This window comes from Rhynchophorus ferrugineus, unplaced genomic scaffold (genome assembly GCF_030347505.1).
Source record: "Rhynchophorus ferrugineus isolate W39M unplaced genomic scaffold, kcgeb_rfMv2 rfM4, whole genome shotgun sequence".
In the NCBI taxonomy this organism is placed as follows: domain Eukaryota; kingdom Metazoa; phylum Arthropoda; class Insecta; order Coleoptera; family Curculionidae; genus Rhynchophorus; species Rhynchophorus ferrugineus.
In genome coordinates, this window is record NW_027472583.1 from 50,135,410 (window position 1) to 50,153,135 (window position 17,726).

General features: G+C 32.9%; 2 protein-coding genes across 4 annotated transcripts in view; both read right to left on the reverse strand.

The window, feature by feature from the left end:
• Nucleotides 1-17,726, reverse strand: part of LOC143196500 (ornithine decarboxylase) — a 149,474-nt gene that overhangs the window by 50,845 nt on the left and 80,903 nt on the right. The window lies entirely within an intron of this gene.
• Mcr (Macroglobulin complement-related) overlaps nucleotides 1-17,726 on the reverse strand; it is a 61,814-nt gene that overhangs the window by 19,911 nt on the left and 24,177 nt on the right. Inside the window, exon 1 of one of the 3 annotated variants that reach the window (XM_076404213.1) lies at nucleotides 10,183-10,308. The exons of 1 other annotated variant lie outside the window; for it this stretch is intronic. In XM_076404213.1, the coding sequence (XP_076260328.1) occupies nucleotides 10,183-10,189 (7 nt within the window). In that variant the 5' untranslated portion in view covers nucleotides 10,190-10,308. Of the gene's footprint in view, nucleotides 1-7,405; nucleotides 7,494-10,182; nucleotides 10,309-17,726 lie in introns of those variants that run through there. One more of the 3 variants, XM_076404212.1, reaches the window with a different exon arrangement.

Genomic DNA, 17,726 nt, shown 5'->3' on the forward strand with positions numbered 1-17,726 from the left:
CAGATAATCAATTCGAGATGCTTCACAAAGTTAATAATCGCTGTTAGAGTATGAAAGAAGTAAATTTAAAATTCAATGTTAAAACATCTATCAATCTATCAAAATCGACATACATAACTGACGTTGTCGGTATGAATCCGGTGAGATCTTAAGCCAGTTCCCTTTCGAATTCAATCGCATCAATTAACCGGATTCAACTTGCTTGATCAAGAAAAAAGGCAGTGGTTGACCTTGCATTGAAAATTGTTTTACATTTACTCGAAGCATTCTTCAACATATTTTAGTGGATTTTGGGCAAAAGTATCGTAGTTTGGATATAAGGTTACCAAAAATGGTCACCAACGACTACATATATTCATTATTACGACATAGATTTTGATGATGTGCATTGGCTGTTTTTATCGGTCGGATCATTAGTTTGTGAATTATAGTATTTTGAGTGAAGCAACTTTTGTTATTGTGAAAAAAATTGATAAAAAGGAGTTTCGCGTGTTGATAAAATATTGATTTTTGAAGAGAAAAAATACAGTTGAAGCAAAAACTTGGCTTGATGCCGAGTTTCCGGACACTGCCCCAGGAAAATCAACCATCAAGGATTGGTATGCTAAGCTTAGACGTGGTGAAATGAGCACCGAAGACGGTAAACGCAGACACCCAAAAGAGGTTGTTACCGACGAAAACATTTAAAACATCCACAAAATGATTTTGAATGACCGTAAATTGAAATTGAATGAAATAGCAGACACTCTAAAGATATCAACTGCTGATTCGCTAAGATAATGCATCGTGTCACAAGTCAGTGAAAACGATGGCAAAAATCCATGAATTTGGCTTTGAATTGCTTCTTCATCCACCGTATTCTCCAGATTTGCCCCCCAGCGACTATTTCATGTTCTCAGATGACAAAAGAATGCTCGCTGGGAAGACACGTTCGACGTCGACGAAAGTCGAAGACGTCGAATGAAAAGGTGATCGCCGAAACTGAGGCCTATCTGATGTACTATCTGTTAAAGATGGACAACTATGATATGAATATATGTAGATAAAATGAATAATGAAATGAATTTAAAATATCTTTTAATAATGTAATTACCCAACTATTTATCTTGTTTCTGAACAACTAATCATTCTCAATACCAAAACGAAATAAATTACTGGCTACCGTCATCTGTTGATAAACATATATTTATCTCCACTTCTAGCGAATACTAGCATAATAAAGAACACGATTAATTATGACCTAAACCAGTCGCGTTCAACCGACCACTGTCTGCAGGACCGACGAGTCTCATGAGCGGCGCAAGTCAATAATTGGAAACCCTCGAAATGCAGACACCGTCAGACATATCGATCATAACCCGTTCGAGACACAAAACTGGAACAACGGTATAATCGTTCAGACAGGCACCAGGGATCCCTAAAATGAGTAATCGTTATTTGTAGACAGTAATAAGAACAAAGGGAAACCAATAAGACCGAAGGAAAATCTATTAGCATAATATGGATTTTTCCTTTTGCGAAATTGCAAAGTGTTTAGTTCACGATTTATAAATTATAAAATCGAAGTTTTTCGGAGCACCATCTATATATCAATAGTAGAACTAAAAATTCGATGCTATTTAGATATTTCATCTTTCAAAAGGACTAATCAAAATTATTATGAAGTAAAATTATTATAAAGCCTATTCGGATCACAAAATATAGAAAATATAGAAGGCGATCTTAAATGGGTGCTTGTAGCGACCAGAAGTATAAACATAGTTTGATTGATAAATTATATGTAATTAATTTTCTGAAAAAAATACCAGGTATAATATACATAAAAGTTAGTAAATATAAGGATGTATTTTAATGTGATGTGATGAGAACACATATAGTAATATTGTATACCCGCAAATACATACATGAGCATCCCCAACAAGATATTGTAATTAGTAATTGTTGTTTGTTTTGGTGGATTAAAAAGGTAAACAACATTTCAAATGACAAAGATGATCAAAAATGCCGAGTTTCAAGTGAGAACGACAGATGACATCTGACAACACTTTTGCTAAGACCAAAAATATAAATAGAAACCCTCGTATAACCCTTAAGAATGCTGATCACTATGTACTCTTGTATCTTAAAATATTTGGGGAAATATAGGTAGTTCTGGCATATATATAATACCAAAATATAAAAAACAATCACTTAATTATTAGTTAATCGTTATCTGTAGTTCTTAATTTTACAAATACAGTGTTCGAGATAATTTATGATCATTTAAACAGGTTTATTAATCAAGATGCAAAAAATAAAAATGCGTTATCGTAAGACTTACATACAATATTGGAAAAAATCTGGTTAATCGCTCAAAGTTTGTAAGATCTGAGTAGAATGAAATTACATTGATAGATTAACCATTCAATGTAAAATAATAATGTTAAAAATTAAATTTGGTTTGATTTGGTTAAAAAACTACTAATACTAATGTGAAAATTGTGATATATAGAATTGTCACAGATATTGCACACTTAAAAATGGGGATATAATTTTTGAAAAGAGAAAAGAAGTCGAGTGAAGTCATATCAATGTTTATTGAGTTTTAAAAACGAAGGGACAGTGTTACACAAGCAAATAACATCACCTTTCAACCAAAACATATAATCCCTAACAAAGTAAAAAATAACGTATCATACGCCCAAGTAACACAATCAAACTAAGATCGAACATATTATTCAGAAACAACATCTGTACCATCTTTAACCCAAATTTTGCTAGAGATGAAAAAGGCACTAGATGAAGATTTAACAAACTAAAAGCCAAGTACACTAGTACCTTAATAAGATCAAAATAAGTCAAAGAGCAAAAAGATTTACGAGTTACAGCTTCGAATGCCACAAAACTTTATACCATACATCCGGAAAACAAGGCTGCCATTGTAATAAGAAAGACAATAAAGCACCACGAAGAAATACGCCTTAAGCAATAGTAAATACAGTTAACAGTAGTTGTAATGAAGTCGACCAAACAAAAAATATGAATTGGAGTAGCTTACTGTCGACCTATATATAACATCAAAAAAGAACAATATTTAAGAATATTTAACCATCTAGGAGAAATATTTATTGTTGGAGGAGACTTTAAACATATAGACTGGGGTTCAAGATTTGTTACAAAATATGATGTTAGAGGAAGAGACCTGACCTTCACAAGTCCCTTCAGTCTGTCCAATACTCAACTAGTCAATGGATTGGCAGACCTCTCCCTGAATCAAGCCGGTAACGGACTTCACAGCAGTGTTGGATCATCATCCAGTAGCAAGTCATTCACTAATATGCTTGTTAACCAACAGTTTGATAATGGAAATGATACTACTAACAAACCGAAGGAAAGTACATGATGTAACAATTAGTTAAATGTTTTCCCTAGATTTATTTTATTTATTATTTTCTGTTTGCGTAACAAATTGACAACAAAATATTGATCTACAATCAGATGACCATAGTGTATGTAAATTATAACAATAATTTCCTTATTAATAATTGATAGTAAAAATCCCACACTGGAGAAGTTAAATGTCAAATGACATTCAAATTCCGCGTCAGTAGGTGGGCGACGAAAATAAGTTTGACAATTCAGCTGGTTTAGTAGCAGTATCGGTTAAGGCGACAGGACGGTCCTCGTACTGCGGCAGAAGTCGAGGGTCTGAAGTTGCTTTTATGTTAGTGGTTGTAACTGTTTCTAGGCAACGGTGTAAAATCCGACCAGGAATAACCATCTCAGTCACGCCAGCAGCCTGGGTAAGACCGGATGCCTTCTGGGATGTTAGTTAAGATGCAGTTAATGCCGAGGACCGTGGTTAAACAATAGGTTCAGCCCCGATATATCCTGGTTGGTAAAAAGAAGAATTTTATGTATAGTAGATTCTTAAATTAAATCAACTTTCCCAACAAAAAAATCATTTTAACATTTCCTAGCGTTGAGCAGAAAAAGATTGATAATAGAAGCCACCTTCCCACTTTACCCACGACGAAATTAATGCAAATAAAAAGCGACAGCAGCAGGACAAAACTGAAAACACCCCCGGGACGTTGAGCGAATTCCTCCCTCCCCATGAAGAACAAATCGAATAAATCCCGATTTGGTGGTGCCGCCCCTAACGTTCCCGCTGATAATTAGATCGAGACGCGTGAAAAGGGGCCCCGGGCTGCATAAATCACGTTTTCCGCGGGGTGTACCGTCCTAAGGGGGAGGGGTGTGTGCACCCCCTGACGAAATGACTGTCGCGGGCTTTATATAACTCGTTTTCCCGTGGACCTCGGATGATTGGGGTTTGAGATTTAGTTTATTATCGTGGGGCTCATAACGATCAGAACATGTATTCGATTTAAAGCGCTTGTTGCAGGGGGTGTTTAAATCCTAGTCACTATTGATCCACTGCTGGATAAAAGCATCCCGTGCGGTGAGTGTCGAGTTACGACTGAGTAGTGGATTTTAATAATGGACAGTTCCCTTATCCCGGCTCAGCGTCACTTTATTCAGGCTTTGCATCTATTTGTTATCATTTATGCTGTTTCAAATATGATCTTATTTAAATATATATCGCTATAAAAGGAGATAATCATCTATACTAAAATTATCTCTCAATTTTTTCTATTAAAAGGCATTCCGTGTAAAAAAAACATTGTTGGTTAGGCAGCGATGCAATCATCAATCCAATTTGGCACTTCTTCAGCATTTCGAAATCATATGCCAGCGAAATCATACTGCATTGATTTGAATGAGTGGAGATCTGAAGATCTTATATCTAGTGAATACGATGAGGGCGGCAGAACTTCCCATTCGAACAAAGCACCGTTGTCATGCAAAAGAATAATTTTGCGTCTGTTACTTGCTATTTCTATTTTTTGCAATAATATGTTATTAATTTTGTTAAACTGACGTCTGTAGACATTTGCTGTAACAGTTTTATTCGGTTTTAGCAACTCATTTTTCTGTACACTACACCTTGCTGATTCTACTATATGCACAATAAGACTTTATGGCCGTGGATATTCCGCTTCACTGTCGATATGAATGACTCTCCTGCACAAACCAATGACTTTTTTCGCTTGGGATTGTCATAGTAGATTCACGTTTCATCGCCAGTCACAATAGACTACAGAACACTTTTTTTGCTTGGTCAGCAACGAAACCGCGATGCTGAAACGGTTAGAAATGGAATTTTCAGTCAGTTGTTGACGTGTAAATATACGGAAACATGTCATTGACGATTTGAGTGGGGTTTTTGTCCAATAATTTATCGTTCAGGTCCTACTTTGTCATTAACATCAAAATTGCCACTTTTAAGTCGTTCAAATCATGTATACACTGAATTGATTAGTAGTTAGTAGCAGAATTGTATTAGTGAGTTACAATATTAATTGGAGAACTGTTATGTTATGTAGAAAAATATCAAAACTGTCTAATTCAACAGTTATATAATAATTGAATAGATTTTACAACATAGTATCAAGAGTTGTCTTGTTACAAAATAATTTTGTCTAGTAATAGATTCTAGTAAACGGCTATCAATTGTAAAGGTCTTGTTTGAGCTTCCAATGTTATCCTCCAAATTGTATGTGTCTTTTATTACTTGTATTGACTTCTAAAATGTCCAAATGAATTTTTTAGGGTTCATAAAAATTGTGTTGCAAATTAAGTTAAACCGTTGACTTAGTCTAGTCAACAACATTAAACGACGATTCGACGTTAAAACAAATACTATAAAATGATCACAATAACGCCCAATTAGTTGATATATTGTGATATGTTTTTATGATCCAAAAATATTTAAAAGATAAAAAAATCCTGGAGCCCTATTGCAACGCCATCTACCGGGTCTGGTTGTGAATCTAAATCGTTAGGAGGACTTGACTTATATGATAACGATAGGAAATAGAGATTGCTATTGTGAGATATACAATTTTTACAAAACGAGACTACGATATATAATCGATAATGAAATAATTCTAATGGAATTAAATAAAATAGATAAACATGTATAAGAAAACGTAAAAAAAATAAGTAAATAAAATTCTCATGATAACGATTATGCAAACATCAACAAAATAAGTACAGTAACTAAATAATAACAGTCTCTAACAATACTAAACCCGCATATTACGGAATACACCTCCTCCAATCCCTCGTATTTTCTGTCACCGCGCGTAACAAACTTTCTTAATGGACATACGCTATTAAAAATTATTTTGACTAATGTGAATTTAAATCTTGAATACTTTCTGCCTGGATTAACTTATAATACTGTGTCGATTAACTTAATTCCACTTTTAATGATGAAGCACCATAAACTACTCCTTTATTGGTAATTTGTCGAATATGTCGGATCATATAATTCATTTCAATAATAAATAATAAACACATTTTTAAACCAGCATGGAAAAAAAAACATATGTATGTAGAATTTAGTTACATCAATTTTTAACGAGTAATTGTCCTTTCGATTAACGTTTGGATTTAATATTTACAAACAAGCGAGTGGTCAATGAACAGTTACTAAAGTCATAAAATGTTTTGGGCTTTAAAATAAATACAAACGTTCATGTATAGTGTATCACTACAACATACATCATCAGCAGTAATATTTTAATCCAGAGACCGTAGTACCGTCATGGTACATCAAAAATTAGTCTTTAGCAATAGTCTTTAACAATGTAAACATGAAAACATTCAATAAAAGAGAATTCTAGTTTTACTGGTAGAGTAAGAATTGCAGATTTACAAACAAAACATTGCAGATTTTCGTATTACACGACAGTTTCGGTGTAATTATCAGACCCTGAAATAAATAGAAATGGCTTGTTAAGATTTCGACTATAGTCTACGACTTAGGTTATGGTTAAATATCCGGTATTCGTCATCGTGTACCATTAATTTATGTGTCACTCTTTTTAATTAGTCAGGGCTTTGACTAATTATACAATTAAGTAGAGTTAATTAAATAAAAGTGATACTAATTAATAATAGATAGTATTAATTATTATTTTATCGTTATACTATTGGACTTCCAGCAAGACTGAAATAGAATAAATTTCAAAATAAAGAGGCCCTATTGAAGGGGGCGTACATTGAGGGAGCGTTATATCCCCCTTTTATCAACCAGTCTTGATTAATAGCATTGTTAAATATGGTGGGTGTTTTTAGAGCAAAAAGTCGTAGATATATTCGCTGTCATATATCTGTAATTTTCTCTCTATACTACAACCTGTTTTGTGGTATTTACTATTTATATTTCAGAATTTTATATTTAAAAAAAAATAAAAAGGAACGAAAATTCGTTAAAAAAATTGTGGAAAGAACACTATTGGATAGAAAATGCATATCAAGGATGTCAATGTAAACGAATTTTCATCGTATTTACCTGACGGCTTCTTTCTCTTTCCAACAGTTAAATACCATTTGGAGGTATCCGTAAAGGTGTCGATTGAATACATAAAAGAGAATCAACTGTAATGTCGAATCAATAATAAATGTTTATTTCGGAAGAAGACACAATAAGTTTAGATAACTAATAAACACTCTACGCTTTATTGACTAATTACCGAGGTTTTTTGACAGAGTGTATCACCTAAAATTTCTCCGGACTACCCGCGTCTAAAAATAGGTTGTTCAGTCGCCTACGATTGATTTTGCGATTGTATTTTTGGACTGGTCAGTGCACCCGTTTCGCGAATACTTCCACTCAATGGCTTCGACCTGAATTTCAGAGATTTTAGCTGCGAGCTAGCACGTTCGCCTTTGAAATTAATAAATTGCTATAATTTGCTGAAGGCGCTGATTACACTCTAATTATATCACCAGTAGAGTTCGCAATAATGCTGCGGTTGTTCGCACGAACAAAACATCTTGCATGCTCTATTGTTCGGTCCCGGACTCTTTTTATAGCTACCGACAAATTGCTTTACATTGGAGTATTTTTGTAGCCTTGGGCTAAAATTGAAAATGCACGTGAAGGAGAAACGTGAGCAATTGAACTCTCAACATATTGGTCAGATTCTAAGTTAGTTTCTTCCAACTCAGAGGGTGCTCCAAAAAAATCATCAAAATTATATATACCATCGTTTCGCAATAAAAACACATTTCTAATTGTATATTCGAAAAGACATTTATCATTTTTTTATTATTTAACTAATACATTGTTACTACTCGTTTCCGTCTAACCTACAATTTGTCCTTACGATAACTTAAAACATGCCACAGTGCAATTCTTTTGATTTCTTGACTAACTGCGGGTATCTGAAGGTCTCGATGTAGGTAATCAGTCCTATAGTATTTGGGTGCACCCACAATACCTCTCCTGAGAGGAGTCAAAGTTCTGAAAAATTTGTATTTTATTTATGTTATTCTTTGCAGAACATCTCCATAATTGAACTCCGTATGTCCATATAGGTTTCAGTATTTGCTTATATAATAGCAATTTATTATGTACTGACAATTGTGATTTTTTTCCAATTAGCGAGTATATTTTCCTATATTTCAATTCCAATTCTTTTCTTCTTTATATGTTCCTTCTAGCGAAGTTTTGCATCCAGATTCATTCCGAGATATTTAGCGTTGTTGCTATATGGAATGATAGTATTATTTAATATTATTGGTGCTTGTGAGGTCTGTTTATAGGTGAACTGCACATGTACAGATTTACTTTCATTAATTTTTATTTTCCAAGCTTGTGTCCAATTATTTATATTGTCACTTGCCTGTTGTAATTTTCGTGAGGCTTCTTTATAATTATCTCCGACAGCTATAATCGCAGTATCATCAGTAAATGTAGCCATTCATCACGAAATGAAACTGAATACTGGTAAGAATGAGGTCATGAGCCCTTAAGGCGTAAATATTAAGAGCTCAGGACATAGAAAAGCCATATAACAATAAAGATACGAATTTGGAAGTATTACTGGATGGTGATTTATCTCAAACAGTCGAAATGATAATTGTAAAATGTTTAAAAAGGAACAATTTTTTTTATTATTAATCTCTTAGAACGTTAACAATCTGGCCATGGGCAATAAGTATTATTATATGATTTCAGTTATATAATATAACTATACTGACATGTAGAAGATCGCTTCAGTAAGTGATCTGCTGTACAACTTATAATCTAAATCTTAGCGAGTGCATTGGGATGCACTAATAGCCCTTCAGAGTACTTTGCACTAGCACTTGTAATCACACGCGTTATGGGTTCTAAGGGGATATTGCGTTGAATCATTTTGTTGGACACGTAATATGGGACATCGACGATGACTGGCAACACATTATTGTTGAACCTTTGAAGTATATCTATGTCAGATTTGCTAGTAGTGGAAAAAAGGAGCAATGAAAGAATTTTTTTTTGTTATATTTTAGAGTGTACTTTTTACCAACTAAGGTTTATCTGTACTGGACCAATCGCTTTACCTGGGTTTCTAACCACGATCCTGATCATTAAGCCTACCGACTGTGAAGTGACCAACACACAGATATTATATTCAATCATTTATTATTTATTCAGGATAAAAATACTCATAATATCCAAGGAGTCGCTGAAAATGAACAAATATATTTTTAGCTGTACAGGCTGTACATATGAAACTTTTTAAAGATACCTGATTTACAGATTGTGAAAATAGTGAGAATACTATTGCGTAAGACACTAAAGACTAATAATCACAAAGCATTAAGGTTATCAAATTATATAATTCTTTTAGAGTAAGATACAAGAAATAAAAAAAATAAGAAATAGTTTTGTTATTTATTAATAAGAACACGACATTAATTAAATAATTTAAGATTATTTCATTTAAAAGATCACATAGAAAGACTGGATACACTTCAAGTATCAACGATTTTATATCAAATCTATACCTATTTGAGCGGAATTCTTATTATCATTTTAAATTTGAAGAATTCTGTAGATGAGATACGTTTATTGATTGTTTTTAGAAGCACATGACTGATTCAAGTGAAATAAGTTGTTGGGCGGGGTTTCAAAAGCATAAAGACAGTGAAGGTAAAAAAATATTATTGATCGTCAAAATTATAACGACGGGAAATACACGAAATTTCAAACCGAACTAACATCAGTACATCTTGCAAAATACGTGAAAAATTACATGGAAATACTCATATGGAACTTAATCGACCCGCAGTACTCACCAAACATTGCTCCATCCGATTACTAGTTGCTACGGTTGATGACTCTGTTTCATTTCGTTTTACCTCCATTCACTGAACCACATCATTTACCTTAAAACTCTATGACTCCACTTATAGAAGACCGTATCTTTATACCAAATTGAGCTTTATACGTTTTATGTTATTTCTTTAATAAATGTATTACTACCACAGACAGATTATTACTTTGATTATTGGATAATTATCGAGACTAAAAATACTAAGAAAGTGTGGTTGATAATAATGCATGTACAAAATGAATCTGACCACAACTTTAAGATTTTTTTATTTAAGATAAATGAGTATTCCGTAGCACTGTAAATTGGACGAAATATCTGAGAATTTGAATTAATGGTTAACTTAATGACATGCATTTGACTTTCAAAAATATATTTTGTAATAACATACAGCTTTCAAGAACAATAGAATCTAAATTTCAACAATGACCCGGTGTTATTGAATAACCATACTTTATTTCACAACACTTAATAAAAAAATAATTTCGGTTTTCTTTTCTGGCGGTTATCTAAAAACATCACCACGAACACTATACAGTTTTTCGAAACAAAATATAACCAAAACTGACGTTTTGGACTATTTATTTTCAAATTATAATTACTCTACCTTTATATCTAGAATTATTCTATAGTATGATTAGAGGCGTACTAACGACTTTCTATTAGGAAACGTATTTTTCATTTTACAATATATTAACCAAAGTAGATATGTGTAGTTCACATATAATCAGACCGCACAATCACCAATAAGAATACTCTAGTTCCAAAACTACGTTGGAAGGAACATGTTAAAAAGAAAAGGAAAAAACTGGAGTTGAAATATCGGAAAATATACTTAAGTCATTTACTTTAGAGCATATATTGTATCAATTTTTCTCAACAAATGCCTTTTTAAAGTGAAAGAATCAGAAAACGACAATTCATAAAAGTCTCCATAAGATATATTGAGCCTTACTTTCATATAGTTTGAATAACTTGTTCGTTATAACACTAGATAATTTAAATGCTTGCAGACTTAGTTGTAAAAACACAACTTAACAACACTATACAGTGACGTTACCTGAGTCAAAATATTGATTCAGTTAAGAAACAAAAACGAAATATTAATAACGAGCACAGAAACGAGCTTTATTTTTTGGTACACTAAGTATACGATACAATTGCGGATATATTCAGTGGTCGTTATTTTAAACCTACACCAAACAATTGCAACGACATTGGAGACATATAGAGACATAAAGTGGCAGAGACCGTCACCCAATAATAGGTAAACCAGCTGATACCTAACTCGACACGTGTTTCTCTGAAAAACTGACCATGTCACGTGCTTCTGACCCGTAGTGGCCATTTTTCCTTTCAAATTGCATCGGCTCAAGGTGATTACGAGCCGATGGTAATCTGAGAGCCCCTTGTCGATCCAATTTCACGCTATTTAATTTACCATGTCGTCCGTGCATCTAGAGATGTAAAATCTGTGCAGCTGACTACTCGAACTATGAGTGAAACAGCAAGTTTTCCGTGTTTACTTTAACTTTAATCTATATATTGTTATCTACGATATCGGTATTCAATGTCGGTAAATGCAATTAAAAAAAAATCTGTTACTAGGTATTAGAATATAATGAAATGTAAGTGAGTATGATGAAGTTATGTGATCTCGGTTCAATAGCTTTACTAATTTAAGAAGTTAATAAATAGCTAAACATTCCCAGCTTTATCACTAAATATGGTAATTTATCACAGCGTAGTTATATCTGGGACCACTTCTATATCTGCTTTATACTTCTGATATCCCAACAACAAAAGAAACAGTACTGGGAACATTTGCCGATGACACTGTTATAATGGCAAAAGATGATGTCTAACGCTGTTTAAAATGTACAAGTAGCGGTCAATAAAATCTACAAATGGACTAGAGAATGGAAAATACAGTTTAAAAGCTCCAAATCTGTCCATGTTAATTTTGAGTTGCGGCGAAACGACAAAAACCTAATTATATCACTTGACGGATACGTGATTTCTCAGACAGAATCAACCAAATACCTCCGAATATATTTCGATGGTAAGTTGAACTGGAAACATCACGTTAGACAAAAAGCATAGTAGATTAGACTCAAAGTCAAGCCAGTGTACTGGTTAGTCGGAAGATACTGTCAACGTGACCTAAAGTCAAAGAGATTGGTTTATCAGTCAATCATAAAGCCAATTTGGACATACGGGGTCCAAATATGGGGTTGCACTAGAATATCAAACCAACTAGTAATCCAACGCACCCAAAACAAATTTCTATGATTAATTACCAATGCTTATCGCTACGTAACCAACGAAGAACTGCACGATTACCTTTAAATCAAATGGATACACAAAGTAATCCAAGATATGGCCTTAAAGCATGAAATAAGGTTGCTAAATCACAGCAACGTGGAAGCAATATAGCTACTAGTGAACCAAACCGCACGAAGTGTATAAGTGTATTTTATTTTAAATTGGGAAATAAATACTTGTTTAGTGTATTAATGCAAGTACAACAGAACAGCAATAATAAATTAATTGTAAATTAAGATTGTACTAAGCATATCTAATGTAAGAAGTAATTAATAAAAAAAAAACGTTCCTCAGTCCAATTTAACAAAACTTCTTCAAATCCGAGGTATCAATGTCTTTAGATCTTGTAGGTTGTTGGTTGCTGAGCTGCCTGATAACAATTTTAATTGAGGATTGCTGGATCTGGTTCGGTAAGTAACTTTTTCTAGCCACGGAATAGGAACCTTTTCAACTAGTACATTGGTTTCGGTATGGGAACTTTACGGGGGAAAACCTTAGTTTTTTTTGTGGATTAATTTGTATCTTACAAAATCAGCTGCTCTTTGAGTTTGAGGAGTATATGTTTGTGCGATTTTACTATTTAAACTTTAGCGACAACAGCCATGTAAATAATAGATAGTACTAGGGCGTATGGGGAACACTGCAGAACTGCAGATTACGTGATTATCAGGTTTATACGATCATCGGATAAACCAGATTTAAATACCTTGAAAGTTTTCCCATGATTGACAAAGGTCTTGGTGAGGTCCAAGAGCATCGCTTCCACCGCGTTTTTGTCATGAAAAGTGAGGTTAACTTCACCTGTTAACTTAGCAGCTTGATGGATTGATGATTGTTTGGATCGAAATTCAAAGTGCTCATCTTGGATAATGTTTTTAACAGCTTCAATTTGATTTTGAAATAAAACAAAATCATAATGAAGATCACTATACATCAAAATATATGGAAAAGTCTTCGATTTGTATAAAATACATCGTCTAATTTCTTTGAGTAAAATGAAATAAAATTGAAATAGTATACTAGTAAATTCTTCTGGTTATTTACACAATTAATTATATTGCAATGTAATAAACATTGCTGTATTTATATCAGCAGTATAGTATATATAAAGGAGTAGTCATATCCTAACAAATTAAAAATGTCAAAATAAATTGGTATGGAAAGTTGTGTATTCCGTTTTAGACATCAAAAGCCAGGAACATTATCGAAAACTTCAAACGCGCCTTACAATATTTCTCGGAAGTTAACAGACCCCGAGTATTATCAGTAAGCTAGGTATGATATTACGATTGATTGATGAGTGACTATATTGTAATATGATGAAACCCATTAACGAACGTTAACATAAAATATTTTAAGAAATATACCTAGAATAAATAAAAGTCCACAGTGTAGTCAGGAAGATAATTAGAACCTCCTTTAGATTTTCTATACGATTATGACCAACATAGTCATCTAGGATATCTAATACCATTACTTGAAAAAATGAATGAGCAGAGTATTTTTAAGATAATAAATATACGTTTGATAAAAGAGTGGCAAAATGAAATTACTATTAGACAAATTCTCCAGATTTAGCTTCGACAGAATTTCTATACTGAGCAAGAACTGAAAAAAAAAACAATAGTAAATATTCTTGCGTTTACTTTCAAAAATCTTATTTTTTGTTCATATCAGTATGAATAATATTCCAAAAGTATTTTAATGTATGTCACACAAGAAATATAACAGATTATATGTAAGACTTAAAGATAAATAATTATATTTTTATATAATTTTAATTAATAGATACATTTATTTATTATTAAGGATACAGTGCAATAATGTAGTAAGTAGACTCACGAGCTACCTATACTAACAAGTATAATACACAATAAATGCATAGAAATGAATGAAATAGGTTACTGACAGAAGTTTTTAGATATAGACAATGTAGACATATAGTCTCAAATGATTGAAAGTGAAAAAGACCTGAGCTATACTAAATGAGACCATAAAAAGGAATTATGGGTACCAGAATCCACAGCGGTTGCCCATTTTTGTATTATACATGTAATTGCAGATACGCAAATAGAAGTCTATAGTAATAGAAAATCGTTAATAATTCACTAATTAACACCTTGGTTATAAAGAATTGGCTATCTTGGAATTATACCATTTTTATATATTATATTCTTTCGGCAATTTGTAGAAAACAGTTTTAATTAAAGGGCTATAGTAGTAGCTCATTATATTAAATAAACTTTGCGACACATTGTTGATTATTCAATGTACCTTATTTGTACCAATAAAACATAGTTGCACCAATTGTTTGTTGAATAGATTGAGGTTTAATATATAACATAATAGATGACTCGGTGAACTTATCACCTACATCTATCTTGCAAATTTTCTTCCACAATAACATTAGCCACTGACATCCACTGAGGTCTGAAATCCAATCCAATGTTATTTTGAACATTCTTCATCATTGTTCTGATGAAGAAACGTTTGTAGTTCTTGGACAATTTACGAATCTGGATTAGATTCATTGCTGTATTTTAATGCCTTACAATATTGCATATTCCTCAAGCTTTATTTCCAGCCATTCTGAAAGACACTTGTGACAAACCATTACGACTATTATCATTTTTTGTCTCCTGGTGGTCATCTCAATTGTATTCTTGGTAAATGTTGGCTCGCATGTTGCAATTAGAATACGATTCAAAATTACCGTTAACACATTGTTATATCATATTTGACATATATATCATTATTTTTATAAAACTGATGTACTTATCAAAAAATACCTATATTTGTATGAAATCCAGATCGTGATAATTGTGAAGTATTTATTGCCAGTGCCAAGAAATTAAGTTTCATGTTTAATATATTATATATTCTAATCGTGGTTTCACAGTAGTGACCGGTAGTTTTAAACAGCATTCGACATTTTTAGTCAGAGAATAAATTTCCGAACGCATCCATAAATTTTAACAACCAACAAAACGAAATGTATGTCGATCCCTTTGTGACAGTACGTGACAGTGAAGTATTGATGACAGTGACGGTAAGAGTTTGCATGATAAAATTGTTGTTTTTGCTACTTTCCTCCTGATTAATTCTATATTTTCACCACTCACCATATAAACCTTCCTTGGACTTCCACAAATATTTCAAAATCAAAATTAGCTAAATCGGTCAATCCGTTCTCGATTTATAGTGAATTTAACACACAGCATTTTATTTATATTATTCATCATATCATATATATCAATATCATTTATATATAGCTAAAAATAATGACTTGTAGCACCTTAGCCATAGAGGTTTCTTTTCGCTAGAATTACTAGAAAAAAAGTATGAAACATTATTTATTCTCTTTGATAGATCACATCCTAAAATAACAATTAAAAATTAGATGTACATTAAAAAGGGCGTTTCAACAGAAATATTGAAGAAGAAAGTGTAGCGACCTTGAGGCATGTCGAATTTTACATCGTGGAATAACGGTCTACAAAATACCCAGAAATATAATCCCAGATGTTGAACACGGGCGGGGTGCCAGCAGCGCCAACTAGAACCCGATAACGAATAGCTGACAACCCCGAGACGTTTATCTGGGATATTATTGAAGGGTATTTCCATTCATTCAGTGCTCAACCATCGTTTGGTTTAGACGTACCACCATCGACTGCCCAAGCCTCGTCTCCAGGTAACACCGCTGCCATCCGTTTTATCTAATTGTATTTTTCACATTTTTTTATATAGCCAATAAATAACGGTCACATAATGTAAACACCACTGTTTCATTTCGTTTTACCTCCATTCACCGAGCCACATCATTTACCCCAAAAAAGAAACAGTATTTATTTAAAATCACCAAATTTAAATATATAGTGGTACTTGATGAAGATTGACACTTTACTGGAGAGGTCAATCAGTTGAAGGCTTCATTTCAAAATGTTTTTAAAAAGTTGATTTAAAAACTAATGAAGTTTTTAAAAATAGAATTAACTTTTCGAATCAGCTGGTCACATACATTTCTCGATAAATAACCTCTCCTTGAAATTAGTCAACAAACACCATACGAGCGCACCAAGGGCTATTTTCAGCACCACTTACCCATTTTCCTTTGTCCGTACACGGATCGACAGCAAACCAAACAAAACCTTTTCCTGAAAAATGCTCGTGACACTGGCATTTACCCTAACCAGATGTTGCGGCACGTGTCTACATACATCACTCGAGAACACGCCAGTTTATTCCACCCTCTACTTCCTTTTTCTGTCTCCGGTTCGGTCGTCTTCCGACCAGTATCCGATTTATTTTCGTCGGTTTATCGTTTTTCCTTAACCACCGTCGCCGGCTTCGAAAACTCAATACCACAATTCAAAACTCAGACTTGCGGTTAGTTTTTAAAAAATCTGGTATACGTTTACTCGAACGGAACACGATCTTTTGATGATACATCGTGGAGAAGAGAGGAGGTTATGGGGAGAAGGCGACTAATATTAAGTTCCCATGAAACTGAATGCGAAACCGCTATAACAACTGCGAGTTCGTTTAGTTAGAGTTCACATTTAATTTTAAAATTTGTTAGTAGAAAAGAAAGTAGAATACGAACTTTGCAAAACAAAATTATATAGAAGAAAAATTGGTACATTCCATTTATTGTAAAAATAATTCACAAATCGATTATCGTGTTAGTATATACTTAAATCTGATTTGTAAAAATTTGTTAAAATCTATTTGAATAAAACATTATTTACAACATTAATGAAGATGGTTATCAATCAATGGATGAATTCATCATGAATAGATGATATGAACATATACAAAATTGATAAACTAATTTATAATAGCTAGTAAGTGTCGCAAATATAAGTACATATAAATCTTGACACGGGCAAATGCAAAATTGTTACACGCCTAAAATTCTAAAATGACAATTCGATGGAACAAACTCACATAGTTAAACATTTTATGTCAAATTATTTACAAAAAAACGAAAATCATTTCCTTCGATAAAACAGTGTAAAACAGAAAAGTTGATTAATATTTTGGAAATAAAAATAAATATAAAGATGAAAATGGCTCATGAGTTAATGAGTTCGTACAAATAGAGCCATCGCTAAAATAATTGGAACAAAGCTGATAGAATATATAGATATAATACAATTTCTTGATGGCATTTAGTGAAAG